Below are 23,757 nucleotides of genomic sequence, written 5' to 3' on the forward strand. Positions count from 1 at the left end.
TAACAACTACCAACGAGCAGAGCCTGTGATCTGAATTTAGTCTGGATCTGTTCAGTTTGGATGCAGAAGCCAAGCCGGCTCGATCCTATTACCAAGAGGGAAACAATTATCGCTCAATCTTATTATTATTATTTATATTTAACAAACTTGATAAGTGTAATTAACAATAAGTCATTAAAATAGTTTCATTAAAAATGAGGTGGGTGCTGCTGTGCCTTGGATTTATTATCCAAAGCATAAATGCAGAAATCTTGACCCCTCCTTACTTCAATTTAGCTGAAGGAAAAGAAATAATAGCCTCAGCAACGTGTGGTGTTGATACTCCCGGTCCTGAATTGTATTGTAAGCTTGTGGGTGCCAATTCCGATCAGGACACCGAAGTTAATCTCATTCAAGGCCAAGTAAATACTAAATTACAATAACTCATAATATTTTTCTCTCCATTCATCATTTTTTTCCGACTTTCCTTTCAAAAATTAAAAACTTAATTAATTTCGCGTGGTCAAAAATTTTTTTAATTTTTTTTAAATAAATAATTATATAATTTATAAATATATTTAATATATGATAATAAATTTTAGTTACTTTCTTTGAAGCAGTTATAAAAAGAAGTGTAAAAGATAAAAATGACCTGAGATAGCCCTACTAAATATGTTATCAATTTGAGTTATGGGTTTACTGATGTAAGTTCTCTGTAAACTACATACTGAGTCCGTTGAAACTGTTGGGTTCTTATGACCAAAAATAACTTATGTATACTTAACTTGTCTTATATTACTCTTATTACTGCATGGAAATATAAAAATACATACTAATAATTTGAACCAGCAACGGTTCAAAAATTTAACTATCCCTTTTTTAAATAAGAATAATTACATTTATCAACTTTTTGAATAAAAACATCTAGTACTTGACTATTATTAACTCTCTGTGCGGATTGTATGTAATCATATATGTTAAGATGCAGCATGAATTATTAATGATATATTTGAATTTGAAATAAGGTCTGTGATGTTTGTGATCCCACGATACCGGAAAAATTTCATCCCCCGGAACATGCAGTCGATGGAATGGAAACCTGGTGGCAATCGCCGCCTCTGTCACGTGGAATGAAGTACAATGAAGTTAATTTGACAATTAATTTGGGGCAGGTAAAGTATTTTTAATTTAATCAAGTAATAAATAAATGGGTTTCGCGAATTTAAAAGATTTTAAATAAGTTTTATGTATGTATGGAGAAATGATATAACAGAAAATATGCATACATAAATTTATCATGAGTATTCAAAGAAAGACATTTGATAAAATGATGAGCTATCAAATACGTAGGCGGCTTCCGTTGAGACAGGAAACTTACTATCGCTCAGATAATATTTAATCTTTTTTAAATATATTAACTTTTTATGTAATTCCAACGGAGTATTGTTTTATAATGGCCACTAAATTTAAAACAAAAATATTTTATTAATTTTAAAACTATAAAATATCAACTCGGGGTTTTAAAGTCGAGATTATTCTTAGAATAAGGACTGCGATGGCAGAAGGGCTCTAAACCCGCACATGTGTCTTTGGAATTCATCATAAGAGTCGTGTAGGGGGAATAGAAACAGAATGGAAGAGAAGAACAAGACCAAGACCAAGATATAAATGTTTGTGTTTAAAAAACACGCATCTGGCCATCAGACCCTTTTTAAGTTTCAAGAGAAATTACTCCCACATTTTTTTTTTTTTATTAACTTATAGATTAAGATATAAAGAAAATCCAAGTATCGTATGAATTTAAAAAAAAACTTGAAAAATGTTTATTACTTATAATAACTATGAATTATTAAAATAATTTTTAATAAATTAGTGATTAAAAAAAAAAAAAAATTACGAGTAAAATATTTTTTCCATAGGAATTCCATGTGGCATATGTTTACATTCGTATGGGAAATTCACCTCGTCCAGGACTATGGGTCTTGGAAAAGTCAAAAGATTACGGGAAAACTTGGCAGCCATGGCAGTATTTCTCTGACTCAGCAAGCGATTGTCTTACATACTTCGGCGTTGATAGCAGGACACCGATAACACGAGACGACAGCGTAATTTGTACAACTGAGTACTCGAAAATTGTACCTCTGGAAGGCGGTGAAATACCGATTTCTATTTTAAATAACCGTCCGGCAGCCTCTCATTACTTCAACTCGAGTCTTCTGCAAGAGTGGACCCGCGCTACTAATGTACGCTTCCGTTTTCTGAGGACTAAAAATTTACTCGGACACTTGATGTCCGTCGCTCGTCAAGATCCAACAGTAACTAGGAGAGTAAGTTCTCAAAAAATTAGTTAAATATAAATTTTTTATTCCTTGAATTTTTAGTTAATTTTTAATTTATGGAAGCAGTCAATGACCCACTTGTTTATCTTTATCGCCTGATAAACTATAGATAAACTTATAAGATTTTTCAATAAACTCATTCATTGATAATTTAAATTTTGAAGTTTTTACTTCTATAACTTTTTATTTTATTTGCTTTTAGTACTTTTATTCAATAAAAGATATAAGTATCGGTGGACGATGTATGTGTAATGGGCACGCAGACACGTGTGATATTCGTGATCCAAAGCAGCCGAAAAAATTAGAATGTATTTGCCAGCACAATACTTATGGCCCTCAGTGCGCCTCTTGTTTGCCAGGATTCCAACAAAAAAAATGGCAGATTTCTACAGCATTCAAGAAGTTCACTTGTGAACGTGCGTACACACTAATTAGCTGTCATTTAGCAATTCTTTTTTCACTCTGTTCAAAATCATTTTGCATACATAAAAAAAAAAAAAAAAAATTCTTAAGCCCAGTCTTTGATGGTAATTTTCAAAGCCGCTTCGAATTTAATATTTGCCGTAAAAAATACAAAAATAATTTTTTACCGGAAGGTTAGAGTATCAAACTCTATAAGAACGTTTACTGAGAAAAATGTGTGTCAGATAGATTTGGAGTTGAGGTGAAAGTTCATTTTTTTATCAATATTATGATAAAGTCCCTCTTCATTCCCCCGGTTTTAAAATAAAATAAATCGTAATATATTTGGAATCTATATTTGGAATACATCGGAATATTTGAAAATCTTGAGTTCTATTCTTTCAAATTTTTTTGTGTGTACATAAAATAATTTTGAACAATTTATGAAACCCGAATTATAAAATAACTGCTCAGATTTTTTTAATAAAAAAATTATTTCTGTAGCTTGTAATTGTTTCGGACACTCGACCGAGTGTATTTACGACCCGGAAGTAGATGAAAAACATTTATCACTTGACATACACGGCGCTTACGAAGGAGGTGGCGTTTGCCAAAATTGCGCACACAATACACAAGGAATAAATTGTAATCAATGTAAACCCAAGTACTTCAGACCCGAAGGCAAACCCTTGAACGCAACTGATGTTTGTCAACGTAATTATCGTCCATTTAAATTAGTTAATTAATTAACTAATTACTCAATAATTAAATATTTTCCTCAGGATGTGACTGTGACTTTTTCTATTCAACCGGCAACTGCGCGGAGTCAACGGGGAAATGTGAATGTCGCCAAGAATTCACAGCCCCCGATTGCGACTCTTGTGCCTACGGTTACTTTGGGTACCCAAATTGTCGTCCCTGTGAATGTCATCTAGGTGGAACTGACGGTTATCATTGCGAAGCCGTTGACGGCAGCTGTCCATGCAAACAAAATTATGCCGGTGCTTATTGTAATCTTTGCGCCGAGGGATACTATAAATTTCCTGAATGTCTACGTACGTACTCCATTAATTATACATACATACGTACACTCTAAAAATTTAATGAAAAACTCATTATTTAAAATAATTTCAGCTTGCGAATGTAATCCACAAGGATCACTCAACGACGTCTGTGACGTCGTGACGGGTAATTGTACATGTAAGAATAATTACGGAGGCAGAACTTGTGATATCTGTGAAGATGGTTACTATAATTATCCAGTTTGTAATTGTAAGTTTAATTTTTTTAACAAAATAAACTTTTTAAATTACTATTATTAGTATCAATTAATTGATTGAATAATTATTTGTATGAAGATTGTAATTGTGATGCAAGAGGAACAGAGCCACAAGTATGTAACAAAAGAGACGGCAGTTGTCTCTGTAAAGAAGGCTACGGAGGGGCAAGATGTGACCAATGCATCAGCGGATATTACGGATATCCAAATTGTAGGCCTTGTAATTGCAGTTCCGTTGGTTCCTCATCAATAAGCTGTGATGTCAATGGGAAATGTTCGTGTCTTGGTAATTTCGCTGGACGTTCTTGCGATCAATGTAGTCCTGGTTACTTTATGTACCCCGATTGTATCAGTAAGTATACATTTTATATTCCTTATCAGTTGTTTGATTGATTAATCAATTACTGATTAATTTCAGGCTGTAATTGTGATAGCCATGGATCGATAGGAGTGTCTTGTGACACTGAAGGCAAATGCCAGTGTCATGAAAACTTTGATGGATTGCAGTGTGATCAATGTAAAGAAGGGTTCTACAATTTCCCAAGATGTGAAGGCTGTAATTGTGATCCCGCCGGTGTTCCTAAGTCTTTTACTGGATGTGGATCTCTGCCAGCGGGCGAATTGTGCCAGTGCAAGGATCGAGTCCAGGGAAGAATTTGCAATCAGTGTAAGCCACTGTATTGGAACTTGCAGCAGGCTAATCCTGATGGTTGTGAAGGTATTGCTTTTATTTTAGGTTGATTTATTCTACTGATAATTCGCTGATGATAAAATTAGCTGGAGACTAAATAATTTGCATATTTTTAGACTGTAACTGTAATATTCCTGGTGTTATTGGAAGTATTGGCGAATGTGACACCAAATCGGGTCAATGTATTTGTAAACCAGGAGTTACTAGTCGCGCATGTGATCAATGTGTTGACGGAACTTATAATTTAGAAGAATCAAATCTGTTTGGATGTTCAGGTAAATTATTTGTTTAAATAATTTCTATGTTTAATTTTTGTTACCTGACAAAACTTTTTTTTTCTAGTGTGCGCTTGTGATATCGGTGGCTCGATAAGTTCAATTTGTGACAAAAAAACCGGGCAATGTCCATGTCAGCCGCGAGTCACAGGGCAAACTTGTACGGAACCTCTTAAAGCTCATTACTTCCCGACACTTCACCAATTTCAGTATGAAGTTGAGGACGGACGCACGCCAAGTAACAGCCCAGTGCGCTACGGTTTCGCGGAGGACAGTTTCCCTGGTTACAGTTGGAAAGGTTACGCAGTATTTTCAGCTTTGCAGAATGAAATAATCCAACGCGTCTACATCTCCAAGCCATCACTCAATCGCATGGTTCTCCGGTTCGTCAACAAAAACTCTGAGCCAGTTCTCGGTAATATAAAAATTACTCCAGATAATCCGCAAGAGATCGAACAGACTTTCAAAGTCCAGCTCAAACCAACAAATGAACCCGCATTCGTAACCGTTGCCGGCGTCCACGGCAACTTACCCGCGACGATGGTAATGAATCCCGGATACTGGTCAATAAGTATCGCGACTGAGAAAAATTTATTCCTCGATTACTTCGTTCTCTTGCCAGCTGAGTATTATGAAGCGACAATTCTAACTCAGGACGTTGATGTTCCCTGCGAAATAGGACAAGTGGGTCTGTGTCGTCACTATGATTATCCAAATGTCAAAGACTTTGATTCAGTACACGGCTCTGGTGGTTTCTTGGACACCGATTCCGGTAGATTCCCTTTGACCGAGTATTTTACTGACTACGACGTACTCAGCGAAATCGGTCAGGACGAAATACCGCTGATTAATGACCAGCAGAAGCGGATTCTCTTTGAGTTCCGTGTTTCGAAACCCGGTTCTTACATTCTGCTGGTGACTTACGTAACATCACGCCAAGATAAATCAACTTCGACTCTCTTGATTGGAGTAAATACCAGTTTCCAAGGTAAAGCGACACTTTACCCGTGTAAATACACCAGCATTTGTCGCCAAGTTGTCACAGACAGACATGGCAAAATAGCCGTCTCTAATTTCTCTACAAATTACGCAACTCTGGTGTTAACCGGCGAACCGCATTCGAACATTGCCGTCGAATCCATCGTAGCAATACCTTACGAACGCTGGTCGCTGGATTATATCAAGCCGAAATCAGTCTGCGTGCGTAAAAACGGTAAATGTGTCCAGGGAATATTCCCAGGAGGCGCCGATGCTAAAAAAGTTGAGTTCGAAGCTCACGCTGAGGATGTAGAACTTGACAACCGTCCACCTGGTATATTTGACAACACAACCAAGCTTATTTATTTGGATAATAATAACAATGCTTTCATTGATATAAAAACTAAAGTACCCCAACCTGGTGACTATGTTTTTGTAATTCAATATTACCAGCCTAATAACCCGGAGTTTGAGCTGGAAGTTATTGTGCAGAATGGTAAATTTTATGAATCAAAAGTTGCGGTACCTCATTGTCCAAGTAACAGCGGATGTCGTAGCATAATCCGTCAACTTGACGGTAATTTAAAGTTTCAGTTAATTGAGAATGTCGTTATAAGTTTGAAAAATCCCGGCCCGAGTATTTGGCTCGACTACTTGTTGATAATACCAGCGGATCAGTATGACGACAAGGTATTGAAGAAAATCCAAATCGATCAGACCAAAGAATTTATTAAACGCTGTGGTAACAATCATTTCCATATTAATACTACAGATGACGGTTTTTGTCGCGATTCAATATTTTCACTGACCGCAAATTACAACAACGGAGCGTTGCCTTGTCACTGCAGCGCCCACGGTACCACGAGCTTCGAGTGTGACAAATTTGGCGGACAGTGTCCCTGCAAACCAAATATCATTGGTCGTCGCTGTGAGATTTGTAAGACTGGTTTCTATGGGTATCCAAATTGTCGGCCGTGTGATTGTCCGATCACGGCGATCTGTGAACCGGAGCGGGGTGAGTGTATTTGCCCGTCTAGAGTCACTGGGGAACGTTGTGATCAGTGTGAGGAAGGTACTTATGGATTCCACCCGATCATCGGTTGTGAGGAGTGCAACTGCTCACCTGCTGGTGTCCTCAATGGTGACATGCAGTGCGATCTCCTCAATGGCACGTGTAAGTGCAAGGAAAATGTCGTCGGGCGGCAGTGTGACAAATGTCAGAATGGATACACCCAGTTCCCGTACTGTGAAGCCTGTGACTGCGATTTCAAAGGTACTACAGCGGAAATTTGTGACCAGTATACTGCTGAGTGTTATTGTAAAGCCAATGTTGATGGTTCTGCGTGTGATATTTGTAAGCCAGGGACATTTAATTTGCAGGAGGACAATGCCGAGGGATGTAGCAAGTGCTTCTGCTTTGGAAAAACAACCAGATGTGATTCGGCTAACCTTTACCGGGCTTACGAGTACAATATGATTGATTGGGATGTTGCGTTAGTTAATGACAAGACGGGCAATGTTACGATATTGACAATTATTCCGCAAGAATACAACGACACTTCCATAATGGTCAGTCTCACTAACAATGAAACCTTTTCAAATATTGTCTACTTCTCGGCTCCAAGTAATTATTTGGGCAAAAAATTGACATCCTATGGCGGAACGCTCAACTATACTGTTTTCTACAGCACTGGGCCATTTGGTAAAGCTATCGCAGGACCTGATGTCATTCTGATGGGCAGCGATAGTGTCCTGCTGCACTATGGCGAGGAACAGCCGCCTTCGTTTACGAACTTCGGAGCCTCGGTGGCGCTTGTCGAGTCTAACTTTATCACGATGGGAAATGTTGATGTCACGCGCGAACAAATGCTGGTGACGCTAGAGAATTTGAAGGGGGTTTATATTAGAGGAACGTATTGGGAGCCAAGTATCGCGGCGACGTTGTCGGATGTTACGATGGATACGACTACGGACACTTATATCCCAGGAAGCGAGCAAGCGAGCAGTGTCGAGCAGTGCCAGTGCCCGCCTAACTATCAGGGTCTTTCGTGTGAAGAATGTGCTCCGGGATATTATAGAGTTGAGTCGGGACCTTATGGTGGCTCTTGTGTACGTTGTCAATGTAATGGACATGCTGACACTTGTGATGTTAAAACTGGAATTTGTCACGTAAGTTTTATTTTTTTATAATTTAGGACTTGGTACCGGATCAGTTGACTTGGTATCAGGTTATTTGACACGAGACCAAGTCATTTAGATTAAATATTAATTAAAAATTTCAATTTTATTTCAGAATTGTAAAAATGGAACAACCGGCGACCACTGTGAATTCTGTGAACAAGGTTACTACGGTAACGCAACTATCGGAACTCCAACTGACTGTTTAATCTGTGCCTGTCCTCTACCCATAGCCTCCAACAACTTTGCCACCGGCTGTGAAGTTAACGAAGCAGGGAACAAAATCAGCTGTGACTGTCTGCCCGGTTACTACGGAGCGCGCTGTGAATCTTGCGCCGCAGGTTTCTACGGTGACCCGAACATCGAGGGCGAGTTCTGTAAACTCTGCGAGTGTTCCGGCAACATCGACACCAACGACATAGGCTCCTGCGATTCGATAACCGGCGAGTGTCTCCACTGCTTAAACAACACCTACGGCGAGGCCTGTAACCTCTGTGCCCCAGGATTCTACGGGGACGCCGTCGAGCGCAAAGACTGCAGAACATGTCAGTGCGAATCTTGCGGAATGGAGCGCTGCGACAGCTACAACGGGCTCTGCGAGTGCAAAATCAACGTCATCGGTGAAAAATGCGATCGTTGTGCAGAGAATCATTTCGGTTTCAACTCCTGTAACGGATGCCAAGCTTGTGACTGCGGTCTTGCTTCAGAATATGCCCAGTGCGACCTCTCATCAGGACAATGTAAATGTAAGCCAGGTGTCACCGGACGTAAATGTGACCGATGTATCGCTGGCTTCTGGAATTACGGACCAGAAGGCTGCACCTCCTGCAACTGTAACACCGGATACTCACTCGGAGCCTCGTGTAATACGACAACTGGTCAGTGTTCCTGCTTACCCGGAGTTATTGGAGAGAAATGCGACCACTGTCCTTATCGCTGGGTCCTAAAAGAAGGCGACGGGTGCTACGAATGTGACTCTTGTATTGACGATCTTCTCGACGTCACTGATCAACTCGAGGCACTCCTATCTCCAGTAGCTCAAGAGTTCAACACCGTCGCTGAAAGCTATTACACCAACCAACGTTTGAAATTCGTCAACGATAGCGTCAATGAATTATATCCAGACGTTAAATTACTTGACTCAAGTCGCATTGACTTTGTTCCTCTGCAGCAAGAAATAACAAAACTTGACCAAGAGGTTTCCACGCAGAAGAGACGCGTCGAGTACACCGCCGACGACAGCATGAGATGGAAAAATGGGGCCGAGAATACTCTAGTTGAAATGAACAATTTGGAAACGGATGTTAGGAAGGAAATAAATTCTGTAAACACAATCATCTCAGAAATCCAGTACCTGGCGACCAACATCGGCCAGGGCACTGCCGCAAAAATCGACAGCGCGCTTAAAGAAGCCAATGAGATATTAAATAAAATAAAAAATGTATCTTTTGTAACTTTTAGAGACAAAGCTATCGATCAATCAGATCACGCAAATGGTTTGGTATCTGAAATGACTGAGTACAACTTCCCTGTGAGTAATTTGAGCTCCGCTGCCAGTAAATTAGGAGAAAAAATTCATAACTTTAGCATGAAGGTTGACGACTTTTATATTATTACTGCCAAAGCCGATGAACTTACACGCGCAGCTGAAAAATTGATTGATGACAATAAGAGATCTAAAGGGTTTGGTAATTTTGATTCATTAATAAAAAATGCAACTACTGAGAGCCAAGATGACATTATAACTGGACAAAATTTGAATAAAAATGCTACCATGTATTTGAATGAAGCAGATGATAATTTTAAAACTCTGCGTAAGTAAATTATCATATATTTTTAATTGCTAGCAAATTAAACTAAAGCCGATAGTTTCGTTAATAATTTAATTATAAAATAAATTCACAAATATAATTAATTATTTTTTTTATAGGTGATTTGGCGAGTAAAAATCAAGAGTCGCTTGATCAATTGAACAACACCTTAAATCAAAATGACGATGACCTTCTGGATGTGATAGATATTGTAGGAAGAGCTGACGAGCATGCAGAGAATCTTTACGTACTGTCAATTGAGCTAGATAATATATTGAACGGTACACGTAACACAAGTGCAGTGAGAGCAGTGTCAGCTTATCGAGATATCGAACGCGCTATTCAAGAAGCTCGCGACGCAGCTTACGAAGCTGCTCAGGCTGCAACTAACGCGACAGCACTTTCAAACGGCATTGACAGAAAAACCAGCGAAACACTTGAGCGCTCGTCAAAATTACTGAGTCTTGCCGAGTCCGCGCTGGCAACCACGGAGGGAAAACTCGAGGCAGATTTAGACCAAGCTCAGGAGTTTAACAATTACATCGCTAAGCAGAATAAAAAAAATACTGAGGCGCTTGATAGAATTAATAGTACACTGAACCAATTGTCATTGAGTACAGGCTCGCCGATGGACGATCTCACCCAGGAGGCCAATGAGATTGAACAGACGATCAACAATTCGATGGACCGCATGGACGGCGTCGTAAATAAAATTTCAAATGATTTAAAAGACACTAAGAATTTGACTAAAGACACTACGGATTCAATGCGCGATGTCTCTCAGGCCAAGAAGCAGTTGGATTCGGTCAGCAAAGTTCTGCCCAACATGGCGGACTTGTTGAGCAAATTGGGAGAGACTCAAAATAGTATTGACGTTACTGGTAATGATTTAAAGCTCAAAATAGAAGCTTTGAAGAATAAAATAGCTAATGCGCGAGAACTCGCTGATCGGTTCAAAATAGGGGTGACATTCTATCGTAACACGACCTTGCAGTTGAAGAATCCAGAAAGTCTTCCTTTACTAGCGACGTCCACTAAGTTGTCTTTGTACTTTAGAACAGACAAAGCCAATGGATTCCTTCTGTACCTCGGAAATGAAGACAGAGGAAAGGTGACGCGGCATAAAACTCATGATTTCCTGGCGCTGATGATCGAAGGCGGTTACCCGGTACTGATTATCGACTTGGGTTCTGGTCCAGTGAAGATTATTAACAATAAATACGTGTCGGACAATGTATGGCGTCAGATAATTGTCGACAGAACCGGTAAGAATGTAAAACTCATCGTACGCGAGGACATCGGAGAAGGAAGAGACGAGCAGACTGTCAAGGAACAAGTTCTACCAGGTACTTACTCAATATTCAATTTGGATCAGGAGCACTCGAAACTATTCGTCGGTGGCTATCCAACGTCATTCCAGACTCCAGATGTCGTGACCGCGTCCTCGTTTGAAGGACAAATGGAGGATCTCGTTATCGGAGATATTCCTGTGTCGTTCTGGAACTTTATCAAGGGAGAGAACAATCAGGAAGGCGCTATGGAACGCGACAAACTTATTGACTTTACTCCCAGCACAGGCTACAGGTTTGACAGAAACGGGTTTGCGGTCCTGAGTATGAAGAACTCGCAAATACGACACGATCCTTCGAAATTCAGCTTGAAGATGAACTTCAAGACCTTCGCTGAAGATGGATTGATGTATTTGATGGGTAAGGGCAGACACTTCCTGGCGCTGGAGATGAAAAATGGACAAGTGCTGTACCAGTTTGATCTGGGAGACGGCCCGGTGGCTCTAATCTCTCAGCAAAAGTACAACGATGGGGAGTGGCACACTCTCGAGGCCCGGAGACTCGGAGGCATTGGTTTGATGGAGATCGACGGTTTCATGGTAGCGAAAAATGAAATAGAAGCTGGCGGAAAGACTCTGGCTGCAAATGACCACATATATGTGGGCGGGTATCCACCAAACATACGACACTCGTACAGATCCGTGTCTAATCTCGGTTTCGAGGGCTGCATTGACGAAGTTGTAATTCTAGACACTTCAGTTGATCTCAGTAGGAATTCTCAGGCGTTTGGTGTAATGCCAGGATGTCCAGTGAGATTCGCAAGCTTAGTATCGTTTGAAGAAGACTCACCTGGTTATGTAAAATGGCAGAACGTAACCGCTGATCCAACGCTGCAGGTGAACCTCAAGTTCAAGACCACAGCAGACAATGGTCTCATCTTCTACGCCACTGATGCTGATCAGACGTCCAACAGCGCGTTGTCCATCGAAGACGGAGTCCTGGTCTTCAAGAGCCAAGGCGAAGTCGTCCGGAGTAGCAGCGCTGGTAACAAATTCAATGACAATGAGTGGCACGTCGTCACTGCAACTCACGATGACACCGCCCTGAGGATAGACATTGACGATATTGATAACTTTGTAACAGATTACCCTCCTCCCGCTTTGAGTATTCGCAAAGGAAATTTGTATATCGGTGGGTTACCTAATGCACCAAGTGGTTCAAAGTCCACGGAGCCATTTGTCGGATGCATTGGCGATGCGACTCTCAATGGAGAGATCATAAACTTCGCTAATACAAAAGAACGCCCCAATGCCTTCCTCGGTAAGTGTTTGGGTGGTGAGACTCCTGCTTATCTGCCGACTGAAACTGATATTGGGGTCTGGCCTCCTCCACCTGTCACTGGACTGCCTGAAACAATAACAATGGCTTCAACTAAGAGCAATATTATTGACGTTGAGGTCGACACCGTTGAACCAGGTCCTAATGAAGTCGAGGGACGAGTTACCCTCAATGCTCCCTTGACTGAAGCGCCTACTGAAGAGCCAGATGAACCTGAAGAACCCGAGAAACCTGAGAGACCCGAGAGACCTGTGGAGCCAATGACCACACCGGCGCCTCCTTACACAGTAGATTCTTGCAAACTCCCATACATGCCTGCAGTCGACCCTGAAAGTGAGAGTGGTTGGAGATTCGGAACCGCCAGAAACAGCAGACTGGAATACGGATCGCTGAATGGCCGGTACAAGGATGACTACGATCTTCAGATAGATTTGAAGACCGCCGCAGACGAAGGAATCATTTTCTACAGCTCGGCGATCACCAAAAATCACTTTATTGCTGTTTACATTCAAGGTGGCCGCGTTCATTACTCATTCGACTGCGGCACCGGACCTGCCTGGCTCAAGAGTGAAATAAAAATAAACGACAACCAGTGGCACACTATTGTCTTCAAGAGGAGCGGCAACTTCGGCGAGCTTATCGTCGATGAAAATCTCGCGGTCGCGGAACACTCACAAGGCAATGCTGCCACCATGGATGTTAATCCTCCGTTCTACTTGGGTGGAATACTTCCCGAACTGTCTGCCAATGTTCAAGCTAATATTGTAAGACCATTAATTAATTATTTACAATTTACGACATTTTTTTAAATTTTTTCTACTTTCTTTCAGGGAACCAATAAGACATTCAATGGGTGCCTGAGTAACTTTATGATGAACGGACAGCCTGTTGGTGATCCTGATGAGAAAGTTGGAGTTATTCCATGCTCGAATCGAGTCGAGTCTGGTGTATTCTTCTACCCCGGAAACGGCAGCAATTTATTCCGTGCGAGTATGTTTATAATCTTGAATAAAAGAAAAGTTACAATAATTATTTTTAAATTAAATACTTTGATGATAGTAATTGATATTTTTTTTTTAATTAACCAGTGGATAAATTTACTGTCGGACGCAGTGTCGATATCCAAATGGACATAAAGCCTAGATCAACATCCGGTCATTTATTATCCGTACACGGAAAACGTGATTTCTTGTTACTGGAAATGGTCAATGGTACCATCAAGTTCTTGGTGAAGACAACTAAAGGTCCCATTGAAACTTCCTTTGTACCAAAGATGCCTAATTCATTGTGCGACGGAAACTGGCACAATATCAGAGGTAATTTTTTATTAACTCATAAGTAAATTTAAAAAAATTAATTATTTTAAATAATTATTTCAGCTGTAAAGCAAAAGAATGCTGTGCTACTGTCAGTAGATCATGCAGCAGCACCACCAGGAATCGGGAACAAAAATTCCGCGGGTGTTTTATCGAAGCATCCGATATTTATAGGCGGACATCCGCTCCTCGGAAAGCGGTTGCGCGGCAGTACATCTCACTCGCAGTACGTCGGCTGTATTAAAAATATAATTATTAATTCAAATGAAATAACTCCGGATCCTGAACGTGCCTTCGGACACGTCACCACCGGAGTGTGTCCAATAATTTAAAAAAAAAAGTAAAATTCGTTTTTACAAACCAAATTAGAATAAGTTTTTATATATTTTGTTAGTCTGAAAAAAAAAATAATAAATAAATAATTAAATATAAGATTTTTAATTTTTTTATTGAAATAATTACAAAAAATAATAAGCAAAGCATATTAACGGATCCCATCAACTAAAAAACACTGGAATACATTTAATATAAATGTTTATTAATTTTAAAAAATGTATTATTTGTCAATCGATATAATTAATTAATTATTTATAATTAATTGCATCGGACATGGTGCGCATATCACTCGATTTAGAATAATTATTGAAATCATCAGAATTAAATTGAATACACTTTTCAAATAAAAATATATACATATATATTTATGTACTTTCTTAAAATATCACATAGCACTTAACTGAAAAATTAATTTCATTAATTATTCATTTGAAATTTAAACTCCAATAAAAATTGTTGGGGTTCGAAAAAGTTTCAAAGTCGATTGTGATGTTTGTAAGCATTTGTTATTTTGTTAATTAATTGTTTAATTGATGACGTATGCAGCAAGTATTTTACTAATTAACAAAAAAATCTATATATTTAATAATTGAACGAGTTTAAGGATTTTAAATGGTGTAAAGTGTTATCACAGTTTTTCGGTTTGCGATAAATTCGCTCGACTCTGTCTTTCACCATAAAAATTTATACTCTTATTGATTTTAATTTAAAAATATAGTCTAGTAAAAAATATTATTTTTAATTTATATTGTTCATTTGGAATATATATATAAAAAAAAAAGAATAATAATAATAATAACTACTTATTGATAAGTCTTAATTATAAAATTGTAAGTAAGAGATCAAAATAATTAAATATTTAAAGTTTAGTTTTTTTGCGCGCCAGTCTTTGTAATTAATTTTAAAATCCTGCATAACTTAAAAAAAATAAAAATTATTAATTTACCAATGAAGAAGTGCGAGCTACGTTTAAGTAATAATTTAAGAAAAAAAAAAAAAAAACTAAATTTAATGATTATAAAATATGGATTTTTTTAAGACGAATCAAACAATTAATTTACAAGTTACTTATAATAATGACTCTTATAGTAATTCACTTGGGAAAGCGTCTTTGTTTAATTTAATTTAATTAATAATAAACTTTAAAAATTTTATTTAAATTTACTCGATGCCGTGAGCGAAAATCATAACTAATCCCGGTTCGACCATCATGTCTTCCGGCATGTGTGTGTTGTCGCAATAAAGTACTAGTACAGCTTGTTTACCAGGTACCCGTTTGCAGACGTAGTTTTCATACTGACGCCGGGAGTTTTGTCTTGTCTCGAGTGAACTCAGACCCGGCGGCCACTTTCTTTCGTGGCAATTTTCCATCAGCTCGTCAATCACGTGTGGCGGACAATTATATTCTGATAATGTTCTTTTTATCATTGTCTAAAAAATATAAATTATTATTATTATTAAAATTATCAAGACGATTGACAAAAATAAAATAATTACTTGTAAAAGTTCATCTGGAGTAGAAATCATACCACCCCATCTTGTAACTCGGGCACGAGGAAGTGTAGCAGACCATTTAACAACTTCATCGCGTTCCATCTGGTCAGCAATAGCCCGCATTGCTGGATTAGAAACTCTCATAGCACGCATAAAATCTTTAAGTAAATTTATTTCACGTCTCTGTTCATTCATTTGGAATTGCTGTTCACTTAACTCGCGTTTCATATCACTGAGTTTCTGATGCTGGGACTGAATCAGGCTCCGGAGCTCGCGCACGCAGTTGTGATTTTTAAGTTCATCCTTGGGCACAATGAGACTGCAGCCCTGCTCACAAGGCACAGGTCTCTTGGGGTTGAACTCGCATTCCTCTAGATGTGTCACCAGACTGTCCAGCTTTATCACCGTCTGGCATCCGTAGACGATGTTGTCGCAGTTAATGCACAGGCGCGCCAGCAAATTTCTCAGAATCCGCGGGACAGGTCTCAGCTGTGCTGGAGTTATTGGCGTCCTGTCCAGAGGACACGTCGGCTGACGGCCGATCCACTCGTTGATGCAGACACGACAAAATGCATGCTCACAAACAGCTGCCTGCAACACATCACTCACCTAACGCTCTTCAGATACTGCATGTCTTATATTATTTTTTATTACTCATTATTTTTTTTTTTAAATTTCAATTATTCAAATTAAATTTTTGAAAAATTATAACGTGAATAAATAATTATTTATATTTTATAAAAAATCTGATTGAATTAAAAATGAAAATAAAAAAAATTTACCTGAACAGGATCCTCGAGTACACCAGAACATATTGGACATATTAATTCCTCATCGACTTCTCCTTGGAATCTATTAACGTCAAACCCCATTTTTTTCGTTACTCACTTAAAATAAAACGTCCAAGTCATATATTTTATCAAGTAAATATATTTTTTGATGATATTCGAGGTTAGTCTCACACTTTTCAATAAACTCCAGTGTCTATGACATGTGAAATCCTCACAAACATTTCAATCATGGTTACAATATTTTATCTGAAACAAAAGTTATCATTTATTATTGCTATCAATGGTAATGACAAATAATGATAATGTTCCAGTGGTAAAGAGACTGGACTTGATGTTCCAGGTCTTAGTTTTGTTTTTTTACATGCGACAAAAGTACCGGTAGCTGAGATTAATTTTTTTTTTTTTGGACTTACTTCAGTGTTGGTCTCCCACCAAAGAACCAGGACACCAGACACCAGACATCAGACATCAGACTGTTACCTGGATTGACCTGGAAGCGGTATCAGAAGTAATTTGATAAGAACTAGACCTTTCTCCAAATTTGGTAGATGAATTGCTCGTTTGGAAACCAACGACCACTTTATTGTTACATATATTTATAGTTTGCTCCAGATATTTTTAAAATAATTTGTTTTGTTGATTTGATATATTTAAGAATAGCAGAATTTATTTATGTAAAATGAATTGTTAGCTGGAGTTGAGAGAAATAAACTGATGATGAAAATGATCGATCATTGAAAACAAGTTTCGTAGCTGCACTTGTGTCACTTTTGTAACTAAAAAATAAAACAAGTAATGTCAAAAAAAAAATATATAAAAAACGCCAAGTGATAGACAAAGACAACAATATCACAATTATGCCGAATTACCTTTTTCGGGGAATTTAGTTTTTGTCTGCGCCTCAAGATGGCGGTTTGTTAACTTTGAAACTCCCGCGAAAAATTAAATTATTTAAATCTCACTACCGCTGCTGTTGTTATTATTTAATTAATTTATTAATATTTATATTCATGAGCTAAATACAATTTTTATAAACATATAAATCCATATATATTTTTTATAATGTATTTTTAATGATTAAAATATGATAATTATATTAATAATTAAATAAATATTATTTAAATTTAAATAGATATTAAAAAAATACCTGATTCCCCTTCCCTCCGTTCCTGAGATATTTTATTAATAAAAAATGATACCAAGGCAGCGAATTATTAATTTTGCAACTGATAATTTAATACTTTGAAATGGAAATCGCAAAAGATCCATGGACTCTCTCAACTTTTTTCTTGTAAAAACTTTTTATTTTTCATGGACGAAATGTAAAAAAGTGATTACGGTTGATAAATGTAATGAAGTTGATAACAAATAAAATACAGAATAAATAGAATTAAAACTATCGGTATCACGAAATCAAATAATTGATGCAATAAAAAGATCAAAATTTTTTTGCAAAGATAAGAGGCGCGACTTATATTTAAACTTTAAGTATCTATCATATTAATATCTCTTTGCAGTTTATCCGCAACGATTACTGCGAGACAACCTAATTTTTTAATTTAATAAGTCGATTTTTTTCTTTATGTTTATTGTTGTAATTAACTGTTAATAATTATGATGCGGGTAACGGAAGAACCCGGTAATTATTACGATTTATTAAATCAATTGTATATTCTTCAAAGATTCTTATTAATTAATTAATTATTTTAGGTAATGAAGAAAGTATTGGAACTAAAGACAATTCTAAGAAGGTAATTTTTTAAAAATTAGTTTTCATTAAAAAAAAAAAAGTTTAAAAATCTTTTTTTTACAATTAAAATAAAATTATAATTTATATATACGTAAAATAAAAATTTACTTAGTGGAGGTTTAAAATTTTATATTGAGCGGCAAAAATATTTTATGTAACATAAACAAATGGCATTATTAGTTAGTTATGAAAAATGTGCTATGAATTTACATATCTTTTGTATATAATTGTTATTGTGATAGCAGAGAAACACCGATTGAGCATAATTTTTTTAATGCCACACATCGCACAATACTTTGCGTACTACATGATTAAAAATTAATATTGTCATTTTTTTTAAACTTCGTACTAAATACTTAAATAAAATGAAACAAGTGTACTTAAATAAGAATTAAAACTAATAATTTTTGTCATGGAATGAAATCTATTATCGGATGAAAGCAAAGGAAAATTTATTTATCATGTATGAAATTTCTTTATTTCAATGAAAAGATAAGATAAATTTTATATATAAAAAGCCAATTTTATTGTAACATAGAATAGAAATAATTATTTATATATTTTACACCGTAAAAAATTTGCTGCGAACGCGGATTAATTTCGGAGTGAATACGGAGCAGATGACTGTTTATTTATTTCATCCCCTCGGAGTGAAATTTACTTCGAAGCGGAGTTCATTTTAATATAAAGACTAAATAAAGATTAAGAAATAAATTTACTACAGATCATTAAAATAAATTGAATTCTCTTGTATAAATTTACTTAACAAGTCATTGGCCTCCTTTACAAATACAAATTGTGGCAGTATGATTATTATGCTAGGTGATGTTACTTCGTTACGTTCCGTTGACACATAACTGTTAACAGTTTGTCTTCAATTTACCACTTAAGTTATGTTTTAATAGTCTGAGATTTTAAAAATAATGACATTGCGATACTGTCTGATGACAGTTGGTCATATCAGCATTCCTACGAAGGTACTGGTATTGTATTGACCTTGGGAATAATGACAACTTTGACTCTGCTCTTATACATATTTCTATTGGTTACAATCTTTGTCACATGAATTATACTTAGTCGCGTTCTCACTGTCATCGTAAGCGTAACTATGCACTATTTATCTATTTTTTCGAGTTTCGTCGCATTTTTAAGTCGCTGTCAATCCGTCGCCAAGGCCTACAATAGAAAATTTTTATTACTCTTATCTTAATACGCTTTTTAAATCCATTAAACATTGATATCAAATTAAGATTGCATTAAATAACTATTCAGAGTGAAAATTTATTGACAAGTTATTTTTATCAAGTTTTTATTTTAATCGAAATAGTCAATCATGAATGGTGATGAAAAAAATGATACAAAAGTAATTTTTTCTTTTAATTTAATTAAAATAATAAATGTTAATTAATATTATTTTTTAATGCTGATTAATTACATGAAAAAATTAATAGTGAAGAAATTACAGTTTCAAATATCAGCAAAGTACTTCTACTTCGAAGCTATAAAAATTACAATATTTTTAAGACGAAGGAATGATTTACGAATTATTAAAGTTTTATATAAAACTTTTTTCAGTTATTAGAAGCGTTTCATAGATAATAAAGTTTTAATAAACTAACAATACATCAGAAACAGTAAAGTTTCGTATCTATAATTGTAATTATTTTATAACAAGAAATTGTATTAATTATTACAGTGCAAACTATAATACTTTAAGTTTTTTTATACGAGGGTACTGTTTTTAGACTGAAAACTGTATTTTTTCCACTGCCAATATTTCTGCTTTTTAGAAAAGAAAATTATCTGGTTATAACGGAATAATCGTGATTAAAATTATATATATATATACATATATATTAAAAATAATTATTAATTTTAGAAACTTAAATATCCGAAGGCCGTATTCTTTATTATTAGTAGTGAATTCTGCGAAAGATTTTCTTACTATGGAATGCGAAGTAAGTAATCTAGATTAATAAAATATGTAAAAATATTTTAACCGGATACATTAATTATGTTAATAGCAATACTGTCTTTGTACCTGAGTTCCAAGTTAGAATACAGTGATGACACGGCTACAATTATCTATCATATATTCACAATGCTTGTGTATTGCTTCCCGATAATTGGTGCAATTATCGCAGATTCGTTTCTAGGCAAGTTCAGGACCATTTTGTATTTAAGTATCGTTTACGCGATTGGACAACTTCTATTATCGGCAAGCGCCGCACCTACATTTGGGTTACCTATTAGGTGAGAAATATATTTTAATTCAAGGACATGTTCCACTTACCGGCCAGTTTTTCTGTTCCTGATTGCGATTCGTTATATAATTCCATAAAAAACGTGTATATTTTAATAATAAACTTGAGATTTCATATTAAATGCATTGCACTGTTGAAAATTTTTCTGAAAATGTAAATTGAATTACTTGAAGATAAGAATTTTTAATTTACTCATGAATAAAAAATATAAATTAATTTATCTATATACTTGTTTGTTACGTAACTTTGAATTTTCAAACAAGAAAAATCAACATAATATAACAATGTATTATATTTCATGAAAAAAATTTACAAGTATGCATATGTTGTAAAACATAATTAATTTTTTAAAATATATCATTATCACGCAATTAATTACGAGTAATATATCAGTAACTGAAAAATAGTTAACAACTGTTTACATGATTGAGTTATATGACACTTGTCATATTTTTAATGTTACAAGTAATTTATATTGCAATATATTGTTTGCAGAGAATTTTCCATCCTGGGTTTACTTCTGATTGCACTGGGAACTGGTGGAATAAAACCATGCGTCTCGGCTTTTGGTGGGGACCAATTTATTCTTCCCCAGCAGGAAAAATATTTCGCAATGTTTTTCTCTTTTTTTTACTTTGTTATTAATTTGGGTTCGTTGATCTCGACATTTGCTACTCCAGAATTGCGACATAGCGTTAAATGTTTTGGAGATCAAACTTGTTACTCTGTTGCATTTCTTGTTCCGGCTATTTTGATGATTTCATCAATTGGTAATTAATCAAAATTCCAGTATTTATTAATTACGTTAAAATATTAATAAATTTATTATTTTTATTTGGTAGTTATTTTTGTACTTGGAAAACCGATGTACAGAATAAAAAAACCTGAAGGAAACGTTATTCTTAGTGTTACCAAGTGTATTTGTGTGAGTCAATTATTGAAAAAAAAAAAAAAAAATCTAGAATACGGTTAGCCCTGCGGGCTAACCCTTATACTTCCCGAATGTTAAAAACTATTAATTATTTATTGGCGATTAATTAATTTATTGATTAAATGGTAATTTTAGCATGCGATTTATAGAAAAATGAGCATGAGAGAAAAAAACCATGATCATTGGCTAGACTATGCGGATGATAAATACGACGCAAGGTTGATTTCTAACATAAAGTCATCGCTTAAAGTTATCAAAATTTTGATACCAGTGCCATTGTTTTGGGCGCTATACGACCAACAAGGATCGCGGTGGACATTCCAGGCGACGAAGATGGATGGCCAGATCGGGAGTTTTGTTCTCAAAGCCGACCAATTACTAGTTGTCAATCCAATATTCATCGCCATACTCATTCCCATTTTTGACACTTGCATTTATCCTTTAATGGCTAAAATTAAATTTATAAATACGCCATTGAAAAAAATGGCCACTGGTGGCTTTCTTGGCGGTCTCGCGTTTATTGTTTCTGGTATCGTGGAACTGCAACTCGAGGTAAATATTTCATAAATTCATTAATGAACCACTCATTTCAATGAAGCCGATAACATTATTATTCTCTATTATTATAGAAAACATATCCAGTATTACCGTCCAGCGGATTAGCGCAGTTGAGGCTGTTCAATCCAAATAATTGTGATATAGGAATTAAATTAAATAATAATCAAACCTTTGATATATCACCATTTGCAATGTGGCAAGACACAAATATAAATACAATTGGTGATAATTCAATCGAATTTGAGACAAATTTTTCAAAATGTGGTTTTGAAAAATTAAATCGAGGTAATCAAAAACCGTAAATTATATTTTAAAAACTACCAGTGATAATGAATTATTATTTTCAATAGGATTATTAAATCTGACTGAAAAGAAAGCGATCTCCTACGCTTTGATACCTGATTCTAGTCCATATGAATACGAAGACCATGTAAATAAAACAGAAATTGGAAATCCAGCAGTACGGATACTTACACACAATGCTCTGGGCACTCCAGTAATTGTAGAAATTGTAAATAGTAAAGATCAAATTCTTCATAAATCAGTAGTGAATGGCAAAGTTGAGCATTCGCTCTTCGTTCCCCTTGATCCAGGAACTTACAGAGTCAAAGTAAACGAAGTCAGTAACGAAATAGTATTACGCATGGGCGGCGTTTATACCGTGCAGGCTTACGCGTCCAAAGAATTAAATACAGCCAAAATAGTGACAGTAACTCAGCCGAATTCAATGCACATACTCTGGTTGATTCCTCAGTATGTCATCATCACCATGGGCGAAGTGCTGTTGTCAATTACAGGATTCGAGTTTGCATTTTCTCAGGCTCCCGTCAGCATGAAATCTTTGCTGCAAGCCGCTTGGTTGTTTACTGCTGCCGCTGGTAATTTCATTGTCGTGATAGTTACCGAAGTAAAAATTTTTGAAAGACAGGTCAGTTGATATGTAATTAAATGTTGATGTCTTTGGCCTTTAATTGGTCAATACCACCGGATATTTGCTGATTACTTACTTCTATATATCAATTATTGACGATGATGACAATTAATTATGTTTTTTTCTATCAGGCAAATGAATTTTTCCTTTTCGCGGGACTTATGATTGTCGACATGGTGATATTTGCAGTCATGGCCAAATTCTATAGATACATTGTCGTCAATGATAGTGATGAAGAAATCCCAGAAACAAGTAACTGTACAACACTCAAAGACTATGGAAAAACTAATTTGTCTTTCACAAAAGATGATGAATAAAAATTTTATTTTTTATTATTTTTTAAGCTGTATTATTACCCAAAATTAATTATGTTGTTTACTTGTTGATTTATAAGTTAATTGTCTGTAATTATAAGTTTTTAAGTAATAGTGTAATACCGCGAAAATTTTAAGTTTTTCAAATTTCACAACTACTATTATTATAACATAATTAATTTATTAATATTTGCATTTATAGTAGAAATAGAATTTTTATTAATATATATATAAAATTTTATATATAATGTATTTTTGAATTATTTCAATATAATATTGCACGACTCATGATACGAAGCATCAGAGAGTGCTTTACGATCGAAAAATTTTTTTCGCCTCACTTCGGCAACTATTTTTCAATTATTATACCTTTGTTGATCCACGGAATTAAGATATGTTGCACACCATTTTGAAGATAATTTAATGGAGATTAATTCCATACTTTACCAAAATTTATTTAGTTCACTAAAAACCGAAAAAACATCAACATAGTTTAAAAAAATTTCCTGTCGG

The 23,757-nt window shown here is 35.8% G+C and overlaps 3 protein-coding genes across 5 annotated transcripts; 2 read left to right on the forward strand and 1 right to left on the reverse strand.

Moving 5' to 3' along the window:
- Window positions 1-35: 35 nt before the first annotated feature.
- Window positions 36-14,309, forward strand: LOC103577923 (laminin subunit alpha). Its single transcript, XM_008558809.2, has 16 exons — window positions 36-401; window positions 1,005-1,151; window positions 1,899-2,306; window positions 2,521-2,734; window positions 3,225-3,434; window positions 3,503-3,775; window positions 3,855-3,992; window positions 4,079-4,351; window positions 4,418-4,717; window positions 4,807-4,965; window positions 5,033-8,112; window positions 8,237-9,935; window positions 10,052-13,323; window positions 13,390-13,549; window positions 13,648-13,875; window positions 13,939-14,309. Exons 1-16 carry the CDS (start codon window positions 195-197, stop codon window positions 14,205-14,207), a joined length of 11,037 nt encoding a protein of 3,678 aa, XP_008557031.1. The 5' UTR covers window positions 36-194; the 3' UTR covers window positions 14,208-14,309.
- An 81-nt stretch (window positions 14,310-14,390) lies between these two features.
- On the reverse strand, window positions 14,391-17,332 carry LOC103577925 (E3 ubiquitin-protein ligase NRDP1). 3 transcript variants are annotated; one of them, XM_008558812.2, is made up of 5 exons: window positions 16,910-17,332; window positions 16,668-16,742; window positions 16,488-16,592; window positions 15,709-16,314; window positions 14,391-15,642 (listed from the first exon to the last, which is right to left on the reverse strand). In XM_008558812.2, the coding sequence occupies exons 3-5, from the start codon at window positions 16,575-16,577 to the stop codon at window positions 15,373-15,375; spliced, it is 966 nt and encodes a 321-aa protein (XP_008557034.1). In that variant the 5' UTR covers window positions 16,578-16,592; window positions 16,668-16,742; window positions 16,910-17,332; the 3' UTR covers window positions 14,391-15,372. The 3 variants fall into 3 exon arrangements, with proteins under 3 accessions (XP_008557034.1, XP_008557035.1, XP_008557032.1); XM_008558813.2 differs by having other exon boundaries at window positions 15,709-16,296; window positions 16,488-16,742; XM_008558810.2 differs by having other exon boundaries at window positions 16,488-16,742.
- Window positions 17,333-19,009: 1,677 nt separating this feature from the next.
- Window positions 19,010-23,363, forward strand: LOC103577926 (peptide transporter family 1). Its single transcript, XM_014440683.2, has 9 exons — window positions 19,010-19,609; window positions 20,126-20,204; window positions 20,271-20,499; window positions 21,006-21,280; window positions 21,353-21,435; window positions 21,577-21,993; window positions 22,071-22,284; window positions 22,350-22,927; window positions 23,062-23,363. The coding sequence occupies exons 1-9, from the start codon at window positions 19,580-19,582 to the stop codon at window positions 23,245-23,247; spliced, it is 2,091 nt and encodes a 696-aa protein (XP_014296169.2). The 5' UTR covers window positions 19,010-19,579; the 3' UTR covers window positions 23,248-23,363.
- Window positions 23,364-23,757: the final 394 nt, after the last annotated feature.

The sequence above is a fragment of the Microplitis demolitor genome, chromosome 1 (assembly GCF_026212275.2).
Source record: "Microplitis demolitor isolate Queensland-Clemson2020A chromosome 1, iyMicDemo2.1a, whole genome shotgun sequence".
Lineage (NCBI taxonomy): Eukaryota > Metazoa > Arthropoda > Insecta > Hymenoptera > Braconidae > Microplitis > Microplitis demolitor.